The sequence below is a fragment of the Conger conger genome, chromosome 16 (assembly GCF_963514075.1).
Source record: "Conger conger chromosome 16, fConCon1.1, whole genome shotgun sequence".
NCBI classification, from domain to species: Eukaryota; Metazoa; Chordata; class Actinopteri; order Anguilliformes; family Congridae; genus Conger; species Conger conger.
In genome coordinates, this window is record NC_083775.1 from 12,364,205 (window position 1) to 12,383,421 (window position 19,217).

A 19,217-nucleotide genomic window follows, 5' to 3' on the forward strand; every position below is an offset into this window, starting at 1 on the left:
AACATTGTGGCTAATCTTGCAGGGACCCAGATCTTCTAACACACGTATCTAGAATGACACAAATTAGATTTTCTTTTTTTACATATTATCCATTCATACAGGCGGCCATTTTGTGAAGCAGTTAGATGCTGCTGATCTTCTCATCGCTTCCCTGTGATTGGAGCTCACCCACCGCAATAATCCTGCCAAATCCCTGCATTCAATTTCTACACAAACAAACGGAAATAAAAGCACAAATAATGCATGCAGGACTGAATCCATCAGGCCTCTACTGATGGGTTTAGTGTATATCCACACCCACCTGAAATATTTCTAAATCCCAAATCCTACTTTGTGTCCCACCAAGTTAGTGCCCCATAGGGTGAGAGTTGAAGGAAAAAGAAGAAAAAAAGAAACAAATGTCCAATTATCAAAGCAGTCATGGACTGAAAAAGTTCAGAACCCCTGATGAGTGTCCTGAGAACATAGGAGCGTTATTTTGTGTATGTTTATGAGGATTAAATGACAGATGGGAGCTACCGTAAGGTGCAACAATTTGGTAAAGCCTTTGCAGAGAAGAACACCTTGCCAACTGTGAAGCATAGAGGTGGATCCATTATGCTTTGGGGTTGTGTGGCAGCTGGGGGTACAGGAAATATTGTGCGAGTGGAAGGAACAATGGATTCCACCAAATACCAAGAAATTCTACAGGCTAAAACTGTAAAAAATTTAAATAAAAAGTAATCTTGCTTTCAAATTTGAATAAATGTGTCATGTTTAACATTGTACCATTTAGAGGTCAGGTTTGCTTCAGTTTGCTTCAAATCTTTGCACACTACTGTATAGTTCTGCACCCCATTAAGTTATAATACCTTGAATATTAATTCATGAAAACTCATTAGAAAACTGTCAAACAAGCACATATTTTCAATAGTATATACCGACCCACACAAACACACACAATCAGTATTGGAGTATTAGTATTAGAGATGTAATCAAGTGTATATATGTGCATAATAATTTGATCATAGTTTGTGGATTTCTAGTCCAGTTATGAGTTATTTGTAGCATACTTCATCAACATAAAATACATGCTTGGTAGCTACATTGAAGAGACAGGCACAATCTAAATGCTAATACGCCACAGCCATGCTCAGGCAGAAAGCCAATGGAGGATATTTATGGTGAGCACAACTAGCTGTCATTCACGGCAGAAGTGTTTATATTCCTGTCTGCATGCGCCTACTATATATATTAATGCACACAAGTACATTTTTCATAATCATTTGAAGAATAACTTCATGAGTTAAGGGTAATAAAGTCAACTTCTGGCTTCTGGCAGCAAGAGGAGTATAACATACAGAGATGAAATTTCTTGGAAGGCGGAGGAATGGCTAAAAATATCAGTCTGTACCAACACTTATAGGCTATAGCTGAACAAAATCACAGTGGTAAACACAGATGTGTGGTACCTGAGAGTTTTAGACTTTCATATTTTACTATTGTTAGGTCATTTATCTAAGATAATAAGAGTATAATAGCATTTTCTAAAATTACTTCCTGAAATGTCATAAACCGTTTACTATTTCTCCAACAAAAAATGTACAAATTTTTTACAATTTAAGAAGAACTATACATGGATTTAATGGCAGACTGAACCTCTGCAGATATTTACAGATCAGGTGCTTTACACACCACACTGCAGAGAGGATCAGGGATTACCCAGAATGCACTCCAACAACTGAGTCATACTGTTGCATGACATCACTGCAAAGAGCAGCGAAAGGAAGCTACATTTATATGAACAGGTTGTTTGGTAACATTTAACGCACTCTGAGTGAAGGAAACTAATTATGTTAATGAATTTCTGACTGTGTTGACTGTGAAACCCCTTTTCAGAGAACATTTAGGTACTGTGACATCCAGCTGGAGCCACTGCAGTTACACTTGCGAGGAGCTGATAATGAAAGCAAAGTGAGATTCTTCACTCACATTGGAATAATCTCACTCACTGTGGTGGCATACGGTGCCTCCTTTCATTAAGTCTGGAAACTGAAAACAATGGCAACACTTAGGGGGCAAGCAATTTCAGTCCATAGCTAAAAACAAGCAACTGCCCCCAAAAAAGGCACAGCAGCCATGTAGAAAACACCTCCATTATAGGACCTATGCTGTCTGTGTGTGTGGCTGCTGTCCAAAGTTCTGGAGTTCTGCTATGGCAGCTAACCTGTCTGTGTGTGTTAATGGTGCTGTCCATAGTCCTGTAGTTCTGCTATAGCAGCTAACCTGTCTGTGTGTGTTAATGGTGCTGTCCATAGTCCTGTAGTTCTGCTATAGCAGCTAACCTGTCTGTGTGTGTTAATGGTGCTGTCCATAGTCCTGTAGTTCTGCTATAACAGCTAAGCTGTTTGTGTGTGTTAATGGTGCTGTCCATAGTCCTGCAGTTCTGCTATAGCAGCTAACCTGTCTGTGTGTGTTAATGGTGCTGTCCATAGTCCTGTAGTTCTGCTATAGCAGCTAACCTGTCTGTGTGTGTTAATGGTGCTGTCCATAGTCCTGTAGTTCTGCTATAGCAGCTAACCTGTCTGTGTGTGTTAATGGTGCTGTCCATAGTCCTGTAGTTCTGCTATAGCAGCTAACCTGTCTGTGTGTGTTAATGGTGCTGTCCATAGTCCTGCAGCTCTCTCTGGTTTCTTGAACACCAGGCGTGAATCCCAAAATGTGAAAAATGCATATTCCTTTACTCCACTACCACCGTCCTCTACTCAGTGCCCTGGAAACCAATCTTTGTGGATTCCCTCTTACAACTGTCCCAATATTGGAGCAGATGAGCAAAAGCGCCTTCGACTCGGTCCTGCTCCCCGGCGAAGCGGACATTTCTGCATGCTGCAGTGGAAGGCTTTTCACATTTCTGGGTGATTTCATTGTGCTCACGCAACATACTATGAAATCGGCATTATCCGAAAAGTGGAGATGACAGAGAATTTTGCAGGATATTTCGGCAAATGTGTGTGTCATTCAAATTTGTGCGTTGTTACTATCGCATATAGCATCTTACATGAAGGCTAGATTGTTCACAATGGATAATAAAATGTTGGTTTGTTTTGTGGCTCATATCCTATAGATTTCTACATCAATATATGGGGGACAATATACAAAAAGTGCAGCAATTTCTACATGATCATGATTAATGCTGTATTAAGTAAGCATTTGGACAGCAAAACAATTTTTTGTTGGTTTGGCTCTGTACTCCAGCACATTGGATTTGAAGTGGTTTAAGTGTAGACTGTCAGTTTTCATTTGAAGGTATTTGCATCCATATCGGGTGATTTTTGTAGGAATTACAGCCCTTTTTATATATATTTCCCACAACTTATAGATCCTGCTGTTGGCTATGATTATGGTCCATAAGTGTGTGGTGGCTTCATGCAGCTTCCTACAGTACTTTCCTGATTGGTTCTGATCATTCAATCTGACCAATCAACCAATATAAAGATCACTGAATTTGAGCAGTGTCACCACAGGCAGGTAACCTTTGCCCAACTGAGTAACATGCCTTAATACACAACCCCCATTCCCCCAGCACTGCCCAAACACCTCCATCAGCCATTAGAATGAGCATACAGGTAAGTCTAATGTGAAATGGGTCTCGTTTCATCTCACTAAAAGCCAAAAAAGGCAAGTGATGGTAATGCCACAGATTCCGCAGAACAAACAGGTGGCCTACTCCAGTGTTTATATCCAAAGCTTGGTCTCTGTGAGTATCAGTGGACAGAGATCCACCTACGCACAGATATCAGCAGAACGGCATGGCATGGCGCAGACGCTCTCTCACAGCGCAGACGCTCTCTCACAGCTCTCTCACAGAGTGCAGACACTCTCTCACTGCTCTCTCATAGCGCAGACGCTCTCTCACAGCGCAGACGCTCTCTCACAGCGCAGACGCTCTCTCATAGCGCAGACGCTCTCTCACCGCTCTCTCACAGCGCAGACGCTCTCTCACAGCGCAGACGCTCTCTCACCGCTCTCTCATAGCGCAGACGCTCTCTCACCGCTCTCTCATAGTGCAGACGCTCTCTCACTGCTCTCTCACAGAGCAGACGCTCTCTCACCGCTCTCTCACAGTGTAGACGCTCTCTCACAGTGCAGATGCTCTCTCACAGCGCAGACTCTCTCTCACAGCGCAGACGCTCTCTCACCGCTCTCTCACAGCGCAGACGCTCTCTCACAGCGCAGACGCTCTCTCACAGTGCAGACGCTCTCTCACCGCTCTCTCACAGAGCAGACGCTCTCTCACAGCGCAGACGCTCTCTCACAGTGCAGACGCTCTCTCACCGCTCTCTCACAGAGCAGATGCTCTCTCACAGACGCTCTCTCACTGCTCTCTCACAGCACTGACACTCCCTCTCCACTCTCTCACAGAGCAGATGCTCTCTCACAGAGCAGATGCTCTCTCACCACTCTCTCACAGAGCAGACGCTCTCTCACCGCTCTCTCACAGCGTAGACGCTCCCTCACCGCACAGTGCAGACACTCTCTCACCACTCTCTCACAGAGTGCAGACGCTCTCTCACAGCACTGACACTCTCTCACTGCTCTCTCATAGAGCAGACGCTCTCTCACAGAGTGCAGACACTCTCTCACCGCTCTCTCACAGCGCAGACTCTCTCTCACAGACGCTCTCTCACCGCTCTCTCATAGCGCAGACTCTCTCTCACAGACTCTCTCTCACCGCTCTCTCACAGTGCAGACGCTCTCTCACAGAGCAGACGCTCTCTCACAGAGTGGAGACACTCTCTCACCGCTCTCTCACAGAGCAGATGCTCTCTCACCTCTCTCTCACAGCGCAGACTCTCTCTCACAGCGCAGACGCTCTCTCACCGCTCTCTCACAGTGCAGATGCTCTCTCACAGTGCAGATTCTTTCTCACAGTGCAGATGCTCTCTCACAGCGCAGACGCTCTCTCACAGCGCAGACGCTCTCTCACCGCTCTCTCACAGCGCAGACGCTCTCTCACAGTGCAGACGCTCTCTCACCGCTCTCTCACAGAGCAGATGCTCTCTCACAGACGCTCTCACACCGCTCTCTCACAGTGCAGATGCTCTCTCACCGCTCTCTCACAGCGCAGACGCTCTCTCACAGTGCAGACGCTCTCTCACCGCTCTCTCACAGAGCAGATGCTCTCTCACAGACGCTCTCACACCGCTCTCTCACAGTGCAGATGCTCTCTCACCGCTCTCTCACAGCGCAGACTCTCTCTCACAGCGCAGACGCTCTCTCACCGCTCTCTCACAGCACAGACGCTCTCTCACCGCTCTCTCATAGCGCAGACGCTCTCTCACAGACTCTCTCTCACAGTCTTTCTCTCACAGCACAGACGCTCTCTCACAGACTCTCTCACCACTCTCTCACAGCGCAGACGCTCTCTCACAGCGCAGACTCTCTCTCACAGATGCTCTCTCACAGACGCTCTCACACCGCTCTCTCACAGAGCAGATTCTCTCTCACAGCGCAGACTCTCTCTCACAGCGCAGACGCTCTCTCACAGACTCTCTCACCGCTCTCTCACAGCACAGACGCTCTCTCACCGCTCTCTCATAGCGCAGACGCTCTCTCACAGACTCTCTCACCACTCTCTCACAGTGCAGATGCTCTCTCACAGATTCTCTCTCACAGACGCTCTCACACCGCTCTCTCACAGAGCAGATGCTCTCTCACAGCGCAGACTCTCTCTCACAGCGCAGACGCTCTCTCACAGACTCTCTCACCGCTCTCTCACAGCACAGACGCTCTCTCACCGCTCTCTCATAGCGCAGACGCTCTCTCACAGACTCTCTCACCACTCTCTCACAGTGCAGACGCTCTCTCACAGATTCTCTCTCACAGACGCTCTCACACCGCTCTCTCACAGAGCAGATGCTCTCTCACAGCGCAGACTCTCTCTCACAGCGCAGACGCTCTCTCACCGCTCTCTCACAGCGCAGACGCTCTCTCACCGCTCTCTCACAGAGCAGATGCTCTCTCACAGACGCTCTCACACCGCTCTCTCACAGTGCAGATGCTCTCTCACCGCTCTCTCACAGCGCAGACTCTCTCTCACAGCGCAGACGCTCTCTCACCGCTCTCTCACAGCACAGACGCTCTCTCACCGCTCTCTCATAGCGCAGACGCTCTCTCACAGACTCTCTCTCACAGTCTTTCTCTCACAGCACAGACGCTCTCTCACAGACTCTCTCACCACTCTCTCACAGCGCAGACGCTCTCTCACAGCGCAGACTCTCTCTCACAGATGCTCTCTCACAGACGCTCTCACACCGCTCTCTCACAGAGCAGATTCTCTCTCACAGCGCAGACTCTCTCTCACAGCGCAGACGCTCTCTCACAGACTCTCTCACCGCTCTCTCACAGCACAGACGCTCTCTCACCGCTCTCTCATAGCGCAGACGCTCTCTCACAGACTCTCTCACCACTCTCTCACAGTGCAGATGCTCTCTCACAGATTCTCTCTCACAGACGCTCTCACACCGCTCTCTCACAGAGCAGATGCTCTCTCACAGCGCAGACTCTCTCTCACAGCGCAGACGCTCTCTCACAGACTCTCTCACCGCTCTCTCACAGCACAGACGCTCTCTCACCGCTCTCTCATAGCGCAGACGCTCTCTCACAGACTCTCACACCGCTCTCTCACAGAGCAGATGCTCTCTCACAGCGCAGACTCTCTCTCACAGCGCAGACGCTCTCTCACAGACTCTCTCACCGCTCTCTCACAGCACAGACGCTCTCTCACCGCTCTCTCATAGCGCAGACACTCTCTCACAGACGCTCTCTCACAGTCTTTCTCTCACAGCACAGACGCTCTCTCACAGACTCTCTCACCACTCTCTCACAGCACAGACGCTCTCTCACAGACTCTCTCACCACTCTCTCACAGCGCAGACGCTCTCTCACAGCGCACTCTCTCTCACAGATTCTCTCTCACAGACGCTCTCACACCGCTCTCTCACAGAGCAGATGCTCTCTCATAGCGCAGACGCTCTCTCACAGACGCTCTCTCACCACTCTCTCACAGAGCAGACGCTCTCTCACCGCGGCGGATGCTTTGGTCTTGCGGTTGTTCCCGATGGGGGAGGAGCCGACGTCCTCATGCACGCGGTCCAGCAGCCAGAGCAGGAACTCCAGGGCATCCTGCTGGGAATTCCCCCGGAACTGGGAGCTGTATTTGGACACGGTGTTCTGAGGAGAAAGGCAGGAGAGAGACGCTCTGAAGGCCTTGACACGGCAAGCCGACCGTCGGCCGGAGCTGGGCTGTCGCTGAGCATCGATGGCCGAACGTTGGCCACAGTCTCAGTGGAGCAGCTCACACTGTTGCCACTAGTCGGTCCTCATGTTGAATCAGAGGTGACGTATGGCGACAGTCAAACTTGTTTACTGCTAGTTATTTGACGTTGGATTGACAAATTTACATTATTCTTCATCCTTCATCCAAAAATATACTTCATTCAAAAGTATATTTGCTATACATCACATAACGTTCTCAGGTGGGTGAAGCTGGCTTATTGGCTGACACTATTTAGCCTGAATACTTTAAAAACCACAAGTTCAAGTGAAGTGTTCCGCCTACGCATTTCATATGAGGTATTTTTGTTATTTTTAATAGGACAAAAGAGAATCAGTTAATTATTTATCTCTAGGAAAAGGTTTAAGCCAGCGTATGACAACGCGCAGTACTGTAGGAGAGGGAAAAGCTGTAAAAGGTAGCAGTCCTTAGTAAATAAAATGATGTCTGATTTGGCCGAGTGCTGCATTTTCACACATAGTAATGCCAAGCAAATCTGAGCCAGGTCTAACCCGACGGGCCCATAAAATGGACAAGCTCTGAACTACAATATGGGGTTCATGGCTTGTCCAAGACACAGGCAGCAGAGTTTCGTCTGAGAGAGGATTTCTGGAATTCTGTAACAGCAGTCTTTGGCCTGTATTCAAACACAGAACTCTTATAGTAAGCCCATATTTAGTCAATGTTTGTCCTTAACTTTGACTTACAAATAAATGCAAGTGCTAGTTGTTAATTTCACAAACATAGTAGTAATTTTGGTAATTCCTGAATTTCCCTATCAACATATTTTCTTGTTGTCCTACAAGCAATACTAAAGCTTCTTTACATTTGAATGGATCTCTATGGGAATTGGGGGGTGGGACTAGATTCAGCTGTAAATTATGCTGATGCAGTATGGAACGCATTTGTTGGCTCAATGGCTTTCGATCATCAAGGGTCCGAGGTATCAAATGAGCCTCAAACCACCGTGCTGCTGCCAGATATGCAGCAGATACTAAATAGATCCCATAGAGATCCATTCAAATGCAAAGAGTATTAATATCTCTTGTAGGACAACCTGAAAATAAGATATCCAGACTCGTATTATGCTGATGGGTCACAGACATCAGGAAGACATGGCACACAAAGGATATGCAACAGAATATTAAACATGACTACTTTAATTTACATAACATTGCTGTGTCCCACATTATGCTGCCCTGAAATGGATAAACACTGCTGTAATTTCTACATGGTGAAACCAAAATGTATCAAAATGATCCTTTATTAAAATCTGACAACATGCAATTGAGTACAGAGGCAAATAAATAAATGACATAAAAAACATTATGGAGGGCACTTATATGGATATTAATTATTCATAAGATAAGAAACATAAGAAACAAGGCTAAAGGTCATAGAGTAATTCAAGAGACAACTCCCGTTGTTCATTTCTTTCAGTCACCTCTAAACTTTCGCAATTAAAAGGGCGATAACAACTGAAAGAAAATAAACTTTTTCGCTCACAGCTTGTCATGAGTTTGCTGATATGGAGCTCTATTAGTCACTATGGCATTCACATCACAGACACCAGACACTAAGGAAATTAACAACCTCGTGAGAGCCGTGAAAAAAAGAAGATCGATCCTGTGAAAGGGCCATGTGCCACTTTTGACATATAAAACGTATAAGAAAACTCTGTCGGCATTAGCTTATTTAGATCAAATAAAAGAAGTATGTGTACTGATATTAAATATTAGTTTGTCAAAACCTGTGTACCTGTAAGATACTCACACACAATCATTGGTGTAAAATAAAATAAAAACCTATCGTAGGAGTGTTAGCTGTGCCTTCACTTTTAGCATTTATCGATTTATCGATTTTTGTGAAAATCCTATTAATATTTGGTTATATTTCCATTATTCAGCTAGCAAATGTAAACGGGCCAGGCAAGCACTGGCATTATTATTATTAAGCTTCAAACGTTAAACTTTAAAACTTTAAATATTCCATGATTTACACTGCAGTCATCTTTGAAATATGCCGTCGAGTACATATATGTTAATGCATGCAGGAATTTTCCATTATGGATTTTGTGCTCTTAACATGGCTGAACTGTATATGGCAGTAATTTGGCTAAAAACCTGATCGTCAATCACATGTCACCAATAAAGCATCTTTCCTGTTTTGATTCAGGACCCCTGTGAGCGCTTACTAACACTTTTGTGTTGCTACAGGCAAAGCATTGAGCCTGCTGTCTTCACAAGGGCCCTGGCTGAGGCTGCAGCAGCCAAATCCCTATAAATCACATTCTCAGCAGAAGCTTGGGGGCGTTCTTAGAGAAAATAAAATACAGGAAACTATTCGGGTGGACACTCCGAAGCATTTATAAATGCGCCTGGCACAGGGTTCGAATTCACTCATCCAACTAACACTCCTCCACTGGGCTTGGTTTTAAAATATTTATCGTGATTTTTTTCTGGAAGTCTTCGGTTCACGCTGGGGCCCCGGACAGATACACAGTGCACAATCGCAGAGCTCTCCGACTGAAAATATTTTCAGATGGCATGACTCGTCGTAGCGTCGCTCTCCGAGGCAGACTTCTGAAATGGCACAAATCAGGAAGCTCTAAGACTCGTGTAAACACAAGCAGCAGACAGGCTCCGGTCTCGGTGTGAAAATCCCAAAGGAAATGCAATCTGTCTGCCAAAACAGCCAAGAAGAGAAACAAATAAGTTTACATGAAGTGCCCTCAAAAATTATAATTTACCCAAAGAAGTCAAAAGCCAGAAATGATTTAAGATGATTTAATAACTGGTTTATTATAACTTCACTGCAAAAGCTCAAATATGTTGATTTCTGATTGGGAGCAAGCCCACTTTGCCATTTTAACTCAAATGGTGAGGTGGCACAATACTAGGGGAAAATTAAATTAAATGAAACACTCATTGCAGTATTTTACCTGACTGCCAAACTGGCAGAGGCAACGTTCCCACCCCCACACGACACACCCAGAAAACATCACCCACAAGAAAAGAACAAAACATAACAAATAATTTACAGTCAACTTCCTGTTCAATAGATGGAAAGTTCAAATAAGAATAAGCTCTGTATCTGATATGGCTTCACTTCACTATTATTAGAAAGTATTCTAAGCATTGATGATGAGTGCAGAGTGTGGTGTGGTGACAGTTCAGAGTCATTATACTTTTCCAATTTGCACATACTTGTACACAGCATACTTGAAATGACTAGAATTTGGGTATTTATGGGACAATCAGGCCATATCATATATTATATTAAATGTTTTGTATCAAACCATTTATCAACATCTAAGTGATAATTCTGCTAATACGTTCACAGGAATGCATTCAATAAAGTGTGAACATAAGTTGTTCTTATTAAAAGACTAACCAGAGACACCCCATGCTGTGAAAACCACAGTGTTTATCGAACAACATTTGGATCAAATGTTCTCCATTAGAGGGAAATTTCTCTGGCAGAGGTGATTTGTAACTAAACATTTTACTGGGCGCTTGGAACAGCTTTTTATTATTTGTTAAACGGTTAGCTTTCCAACCTGCTACCACAGTGTACATTTCAATGGAGGTTCTGAAGACCATCCACGATGTGCCATGTTATTCATTAGGTAAGAGTGCTTAATTGTAAAGCAAACATGAAATGATTATATGTTACATGTTACTTGGCTGGTGCTTTTATCCAAAATGACTAACAGTTCATTAGACAATTATCCCCTGGAGCGATCTGGGGTTAAAGTGCCTTGCTCAAGGGCCCAACAGCTGTGCAGATGTTAACATAGCTACACCGGGGATCAAACCCCTTGCAGGTACAAGTCATGTACCCTAACCACCACGCTGCAGTCACACACTACTATGCATTTAAGCAGTGTTATACTAGTATGTGCGGATTTAATCATATGGTCATAATGGATTGGATGAGACAAGCCAGACACAGACGCTGCCTCTGATTCCATGGTGCGTCTGAGTCATTGAGTTTCCGCACGTGTCTGTTCAGAATAATGGATGCCAAAGACGGAGGACCATATAGCTCTCTGCTGAGCTGCTCAAAGTGCATATTTACACAGCATAATTACAGGTTACCCAAACATATTCCTGCTGTCACATTCAGCAATGGCATTTTAGAGAAATTGCAAGTTCTTAGGGTCCCAATACTTCAATCACAAAAAGCAAAGACAGGCTTTACTTGTACATGTGCATAGTACAACGTACAATTAAACAGCCTGCCAGATTTGAAGCTGGTGGCATTCTGGCTATTTCAATAATACCTGCAACAATCATTACAAACCATTCACATGCTAGAACTAAATGAACTAATAATTCATGATTTTCCGCTTGAATGTGTAAATCAATGCTATTATTCGCACATAAATACTGTAAGTTTCCTGAAGTGTTAGGACAAAAGGCAGTGCACTTCAACGGATCAATACTCAAAAATACAAATTAAGCAAATTTTGCAATCTTCCTATTGCAGCAGGATGAACATACGTTTGAACATCCTTTTCTTAATGACTGTGCCCATGACGACCGTGGTCAGGAGGACCCACTGGGTCATACACAGCTAGCCATATGCCATCTCTTGAGAATTTGTAAGATGGTTAGTTATTGGATAATTTATAAAGCTAAGTGAATCTGTGTGATTTGTTCTTGATGGACAGCAGCTCTGTGACCTCTGGGCAAACAGAATTACTGAAACATTATGATGTTATCTACAGGCGTCTCCAGTCAAATGTTGACCAAAGTAGCAGAGTTGTAAAGCTCCTTGACAATTTCAATACTTGTGGAGGAAACACACTAATAGCAAATTCATTGATTTTTTGTACTGTATTGGGTCATAAAAATGAAAAATGGCCTTGTTGTGACTGTTTGTGGGCCATGTAATGCACACAAACAGTTCTTCCTGGATCTGTGACTTCAGCCATTTTCTTTAAAACGCCAGACATTTACAGATGAATGGTACACAGGATGCAAACAGTTTCATGCCCTTGGTGGTTTTTCCATTCTAAAATGTCTGCAATAACAATAATGAATCTTTTTTCATAATTTCACTATATGAGAGATTTATTTATTGTCCCATTTCAGGTTGTTGAGACCAGACCCTGGCACCATGAGTTCGACATGATTGATTTGTCTTACTTCTATGGTGCGGGACGTGGCATTAATCATGTTCATTCATCACAATGGGACATTATGAAGACTTCAGTGAAGGCAGCATATTCAAGAAGTGCATTCAGAAAAGGCAGCACAATCTCAGATTTTGTCTGGCTACATAAACACTAACATGGTATTTGTAATCCATGATTACACTCCCTGAGAATACAAAACGAATTCATGGAAATAATGCTGCACTCTACAATGGGCAATGTACTTTACATAGTAGAAATTAAGAGTTCTGTCTTGACATTTTCCCTTGACATATATACTGTAAAGACTTAATATAAAAACATATATATCGTATGAAAAACAAATATCAAAGTTTGGATTGAAATAATTATTTTCAGTAAGGGCAAATGTCAAGACAGAAATCTTAATGATATCCCAAACTTTGATATTTGTTTTTTAGCAAACAAAGTTTGGTAGGTTCTGCATCTGCCAAAGTAAACACAGCTAATATTGTTTGTGAAGAAACTTTGCCACTTTATCTTTTTACGTAAATTAAAAACATGGTGATTTAATACAGACCTGATGTCACTAATACAGCACCAAAACAGTGAGGGGCATATAAAGTCACAATCAGGAGACAGATCGAGCATGCCAAAAAATCTTCTTGTGATATTTTCTCCAATATTCAAAGAAATCTAGTTCTGCCTTGTTCCATCTACGGTCTCCCTTCAAACAAATTAACAATGTCGATTTATTCTCATAATGACGTCCAAAAATACCTCTCATTTAGGACCTGAAGCTAAATTTGGTCGGTTTCAGCAGTGTAAATTTAAGGCCTTTTTCGGAGGAAGGAACATGAGGGCCCATAGATTTACTGAATATCCCTGCAAGGAGAAAAGCTCTGAGAATTGAGAATGCAGTTTTTGTTTGCAAGGTCATGTAGAGTGCAGTGTACCAATTGCCTGTGTTTTAGAGCTATATACCTGCACTGCCTGGCATAATAGCATCCAATTGGTGCTTAGACGCCTGCTGAACTCTGACCTTTTACTCCATTGACTCACTATACAAACTCACTCATTAGCATTCAGAAAACCGAGCATTGTGGGTAAACTCGTTCTCCAGCCCACTTGTCTACTATTGAGTATATAACTTTTATGCAACCTGCATATTCAATAGTAGGCAAGTATCCCAAGTGCACAGACAGGGCTGTTTCACAGAGTACAGTGTGAGGTACACCAGTGAACAGGAAGCATCCGTTTCTAGTCCACATGGAAAGAAAATACAATAAAAAAATGCCTCACTGTGTAGTGAAATGTCAAAGACTTTGTGGAAGAAAATAAGGCCAATTATTTCAAGCTGTAATTTCAGCTCTGTAGCATTGTTAAGCCATGCAATACAATACGCTATCTTTGCCTTTCCAGGAGAAATACACTATCTTTGCCTGTCCAGGATACAGTCTTGGGAGACCACGTTCACTATCTGTAACCATTTTATCACTGTCAGTTTCTTTGAGGGCAAAGCAACAAACTCCTCACTGGCAGGCACTTAGAATGAATTGATCAATTAAAGCAATCAATTGTGCGAGATTCCTAAGATGCCACTAGGTAAATAACTGCTCCAGCTCTGCTCTTGAATGCACTTTCACATCATCTGAACTTCTGATCTTCTGAGCCATTTCCTTTTTTCTTTTCCCAATTTCATTATCCACAATTGGAAATGCCCAATTGTACATCAGCACTTCTTAATGGTTTCCTGCATTATCCGATGATATATTATTATGGATTGGGGAAAGCCCAGGCAAACGTACGCTCTCCTCTGAAGCGCCACGTCTTGCTGCACCACACGACAGCGCAGCTCCTGCGGAGATGTCCGAGGAAGACGCTCAATGCGTAGCTTCGCGGGCGGATTCGCACACACACCCGAACCGCCAGCGTTGCCACGGGACGACGACGCGCAGACCCCTGCCAACTGCCGCCAATTACGCTTAGCCCCGCAAGAGTGCGCCCACAGTCGGCATGGGCATGGTTGGTATCCAATCCGGAACCCAGGGGCTGAATATCTATTCAATACTTACGCAGCTTCTTAACAGGAATGTGTATCTTCTTAATTTGATCAGGCTACAGGCTGGCTAGTCAATATCCAGCATTTGACAAGAAATCTGATTACTAAGCCCTCTTTATAGGCTACTGTAGCGTTATGTCTGTTGGGCCCCTGACAAATGGCCGTTACATGTATGCTAGCACAGGGGGGTTGGTTCTCCTGACGCAGCCTAATCCACCCACGAGAGCTCTTCATCACCATTCACATTACTCACAGAGAAAAATGACCCACCACTGTATTGACCATTCAGTCGATATTTTAAATTTCACTTTCATAAGCATACTGTACGTCCACACAGCACAGTCTACTGTAGACTTGCATTTAACAAATAATGTATTATATCCACGCCTTTATTATGAGCTACTGTGTAGTGCAGGACTATAGACTGTGTGTTAAAACCATCACAACTGGTGAGGACAATTAATATCAGCTAGTTAAGAAACCACGTTGATTGGGTTCAGCATCAACCCAATCAACGTGATTAAGCCGACTGACGTGACCAACTTGGGGTCAAAGATCAAAAGAAATGTAATCTATAATTGCCTACCATAAACATTCAAGTGCTTTGTGCAATAGTATAAGATAGAGGTCGTTGGAAACACAAGTCGATGAATTTGAGTTATTCGTGTAGCGGTAGCCTTTCCTGAAATTTTGCTGACAGGTCAAATTAATGCATTAAATTAACAGCCAGACCGACAACACGTGTATGGACTTGTTTTGTGCTGTGCACACTCAGACGAGAGTTCACAAATGTGATTAAAACAGAGAAACTGCTATTCGCCCAGATGACCAGAGCGTCCCTTGTTTGAACAATATCAATTCATACAACTAAATATATACTGATGCAATTCAGGCTAAGAACCTTGCTCAGGGGCACAACTGGGTATCAAACCTGCAATATTTGGGCGACGAGCCGGGGTCCTTAACGTTACACGATATACACACATTTCAAATTATGCATCACTTGGATTATTAGTTATAGTCCACACACTAATAATTATTCAAAACAGGCAATTGAATGCAATGTATTTGGCAGTAAACATGCTGGCAAATATAGGCCTAATCTATGGGCTTTGTTTGGACACACATTATAAACAGACTACATACTATCTTACTACAGACTGTAAGTGCAGTGATTTCACTAGTGAGGCTCCCGTTCCTTACCTTGAACTCCACTGACAGCTGCGGCGTGTACTCCAGCGTCCACAGAGCCCTCACCAAGGACGCGAGCTGCTCCGTGACTTCCCCCCTAACGTATTGCGCGTCTTCGCTTAAAATTCCGTTCGCCCTCTGACTGAAATCCGATTTGTATAGCTCTAAACCGAGATATTCAGCAAAAAGGTCCGTATTGCTCAGGCACTGGATCACCGCATTCATGAAACAGGTGTTGCCATGGTTTTTTAAGCCTAGAACCCCCGGAGTTTTTTCCCCATAGCAACAAGACAGTCTTTCTTTGATAGATCCATGGGAAGACAGTGTAACACTCTTTTTTATTATGCGATCCCTGACAACCTGAATATCCCCTTTGAAATTCCCTGAGCTGGCAGTGAACTTGCAAGGTTTTCCGTCTCGAAATCCGCCGTCGTCATCTTCGGCGTCAGGCAGGTCGACACCTTTGAAGTGAGTCAAAGTGCCTAAAGTTTTAAAAATCTTATTCACGACACTTCCCATTGACTTTAACGATTTCCTTCGGAAAATCTTTCTCGGTTTCGGTTTCTTCTCTCTGCGTTTTGTCGGCTTGGCTTTAGTTGTTTGTTTAATCGCCTTCTCTTCTTTTAAGTTATCCATGATGAAATTGTCCGGACGAACAAACGGCAAGGGAAATTTAGCTATCTCTCCGTGGGTTGAAGTTTCGCACAGTAAAACCGTATCCGACCTACAGGAGCCAACATTTCAATGGCACAGTCGTGGTGCCAAGGCACATAAAGGCATTCAGATGCACCACACCGGTGTCCCTTAGACATCATTAGCCTGCTCCAAGAGTGCGCTTACTGCCTGGCACACGAGCATAAGGAAGGTGGGTTGATGTCAGTTTCATGTGTTCAAGGTTCGGTGCTCTGAGCACCTCCTGCTCTAAATACCTCTAGCTGTTAGCCTATAATTTAGCACATCGGTTCTCCGGCTCGATCGCCACTTCAGGCGACTGTGTGTTCTTGCTTTGTGGTTTTCGTGCGCGGATTTGCCCTTCCGCTCGGAATCTTATTAGTCTGCTTTCGTCCGAGAAGATAGCTCTTTACTAATAGAGCAGAAGGCGAGCCAGACGGACTGTCTTTCTGGTCCTTAACCCACAGTATTTCAATGTGCGCGCTTTACTACACCGTGATCCATGTCAAACGTTACAGTGTAAACTACAATTAAAATATTATTGCTATTCAAATTAACCAGCAACGAGTGCTTTCACATGGTGCGGTGGTATTATTAGGAATACTGTGTTACGACCCGTGATCTACATATTTTGTCTACACGGACGAAAGTAGTCAACTGGAGTTTGTTTTACGTTTGCCTGGAAACAGCCATCGATACGTGCGGTGAAGATTGTGACTTTTCAAGCTTTATTAAAGAGTAGGATAAAATGTGGTGACAGAGTATGGGCATAGGCACACCGAAGACCGTATGTAATACTTGACTCATTCTGGATTTGACATGAGAGGCGATGATTTTACCCAGTCAGACCTAGGCATCAATACATATTTGAGGGAGGGTAATTAAGTGAAACTTAGACTTAATAAAATTTAAACAAAGATTGTATAATATATTAATTTGAGACTGTTATATGAGCTTAACATGCCTGTTCTAAATGACAGCTGGAATAAGAGATTGTATTTTAGCAGATGCTCATGTACAGAGCAACTTATTAAAATAATTCCATGTAAAACGTACCTGTCATTGGTCCTATTTAACCCCCACACGTTCACCCATTCTGCCCAGTGCATTTTTCCTTCAACTCTCACTGCACACACCGCCACTTTGGGAAGCACTCTTTTAAAGGCACATTAAATTAGACATAAAACCGGCTCCAGTCCCGATAATGGCCTATAGTAGAGGTCACTGGTGTGGAGCCAGGAATATTGCTGTATATAGATTTTTCCATTTTCAACCTTAAATGTGTGACATAACTGGGCTGATGTTTTAGTCCAATGTGCCAATATTAAATGTTAGTTTTAGATATTATAGAGCACACAGCTTTTGAACAGCTTACACTAAAGCTGCCTTTTGGGTTACATAATACCTGAAACTAAAAGCTTTACATTCCCAATGCAGTAACATGCTGTTTTGAACCTTTAACACATTCATTCTCCACTTGCATGTTGCCAATGTCCTCCAGGAAGAGTGGTCAAAGCTTGCAACCAGACTGGTGCTACAGGAAAGTGCTCCAGATTACAGCTGCAGTCCTAAATAATTTAATGTGAAATAGGTTCCCAAGTGATCACTGAAGTTTCTGCCGCACTCATTCTTGTAAGGGGGCCATTTTAATTCAAATCAATTTCACACTCCATTTCAGCAGTAAATGAGGAATTAAGACAGCTGGATATCATTTTGAGGAGCAGAAACAAAGTAATCTGTCTCACAGTACGTCTATGCCAATAGCCTCATATAATACACGTACAGTAAAAACACTGCAGGCTTTATAAAATGCTTTCTATGTGACAGTATTAGTACAGTACTGTATTTAGTAACATAATTGGAGAGACTGAGTTTAACTTAACTGCACTTCTGCATATGTTGAACAACAATAAATGAGCAATACTGTGTACTACACCGTAAATTCCTCAACACTAATACGCTCCATATTAGCTCCCTCTTATTACCAGCGCCCCCTACTGAGGGCAGAGGAACATAACACCCCCATAGAAATAACACCCATAGACACTCACACACAAACTCCAACACACACATACCTGCACATTCACACATGCAAACAGATACAGAACATGACTGTTGAGGAATAATTCAGTTGAGAATAATTCAGGCCTACGCAGACTTGGTCCAGCTTTATTTCATGGTGAGTAGTACAAGTACTTGTAGTTCTCTGAAACTGTTAAGGTTTCACTCATATTTATGGGTAGAAAAAAAAAACGCAGGACTCCTGGCATATATTAAGTACAATAAATCATTATTGTTTAGACCAGGATAACAATTTAGCAAATTCCTCTACAATGTCTCAGCAGTTAACCCAAGAGATTCATGCAAGTTAATCCAGGATATTCACATGAATATCAGCCATAAACTCATGCATTGATTGTAGAAGGAAAACACCCTAAGCCGTTATTGCAGGCTACTGTACGTACCACTTAGTTGGAGCAGATTTGCATTGGAACAATTTGTATGTCAGCGCAATTAATTATTGAAACCGTTTCTGTGGCGCAGAATAGGGAATGAATTCATCTGGGGAACGTAGAACTCTCCGGGGAACCTCAAGTGATGCATTAGCTGACAAAGGGGTTTGACAGAGCTACAGTACGAGGCCTCTAAGGATTTCAGAAACACAGATTCACTCCTCAATAACTTGGGTTAATTCATTCGCTTAGCATCTTATACAGTGCAGTCCGTCAGCGGACATGGAAACTTATTTTTTGTTTTTGTTTTCTCTCTGTATTCCAGCACACAAACAGTTGAACTAAAACGAGCACTACGTGGTTAAGTGCAGACTTACAGCTTTAATTTGAGGGTTTTTACGCCCA

General features: G+C 43.4%; 1 protein-coding gene across 1 annotated transcript in view; it reads right to left on the bottom strand.

Annotated features, from left to right (window-relative positions):
• The window catches only part of LOC133114043 (ubiquitin carboxyl-terminal hydrolase 43-like), a 70,623-nt gene extending 54,047 nt beyond the window's left edge, over positions 1 to 16,576 (bottom strand). Inside the window, exons 1-2 of the mRNA XM_061223239.1 lie at positions 15,700 to 16,576; positions 7,066 to 7,212 (exon numbers count right to left, since the gene is read on the bottom strand). Of these exons, the coding sequence (XP_061079223.1) occupies positions 7,066 to 7,212; positions 15,700 to 16,323 (771 nt within the window). The 5' untranslated portion in view covers positions 16,324 to 16,576. The remainder of the gene's footprint in view (positions 1 to 7,065; positions 7,213 to 15,699) is intronic.
• Between the last annotated feature and the right edge of the window lie 2,641 nt (positions 16,577 to 19,217).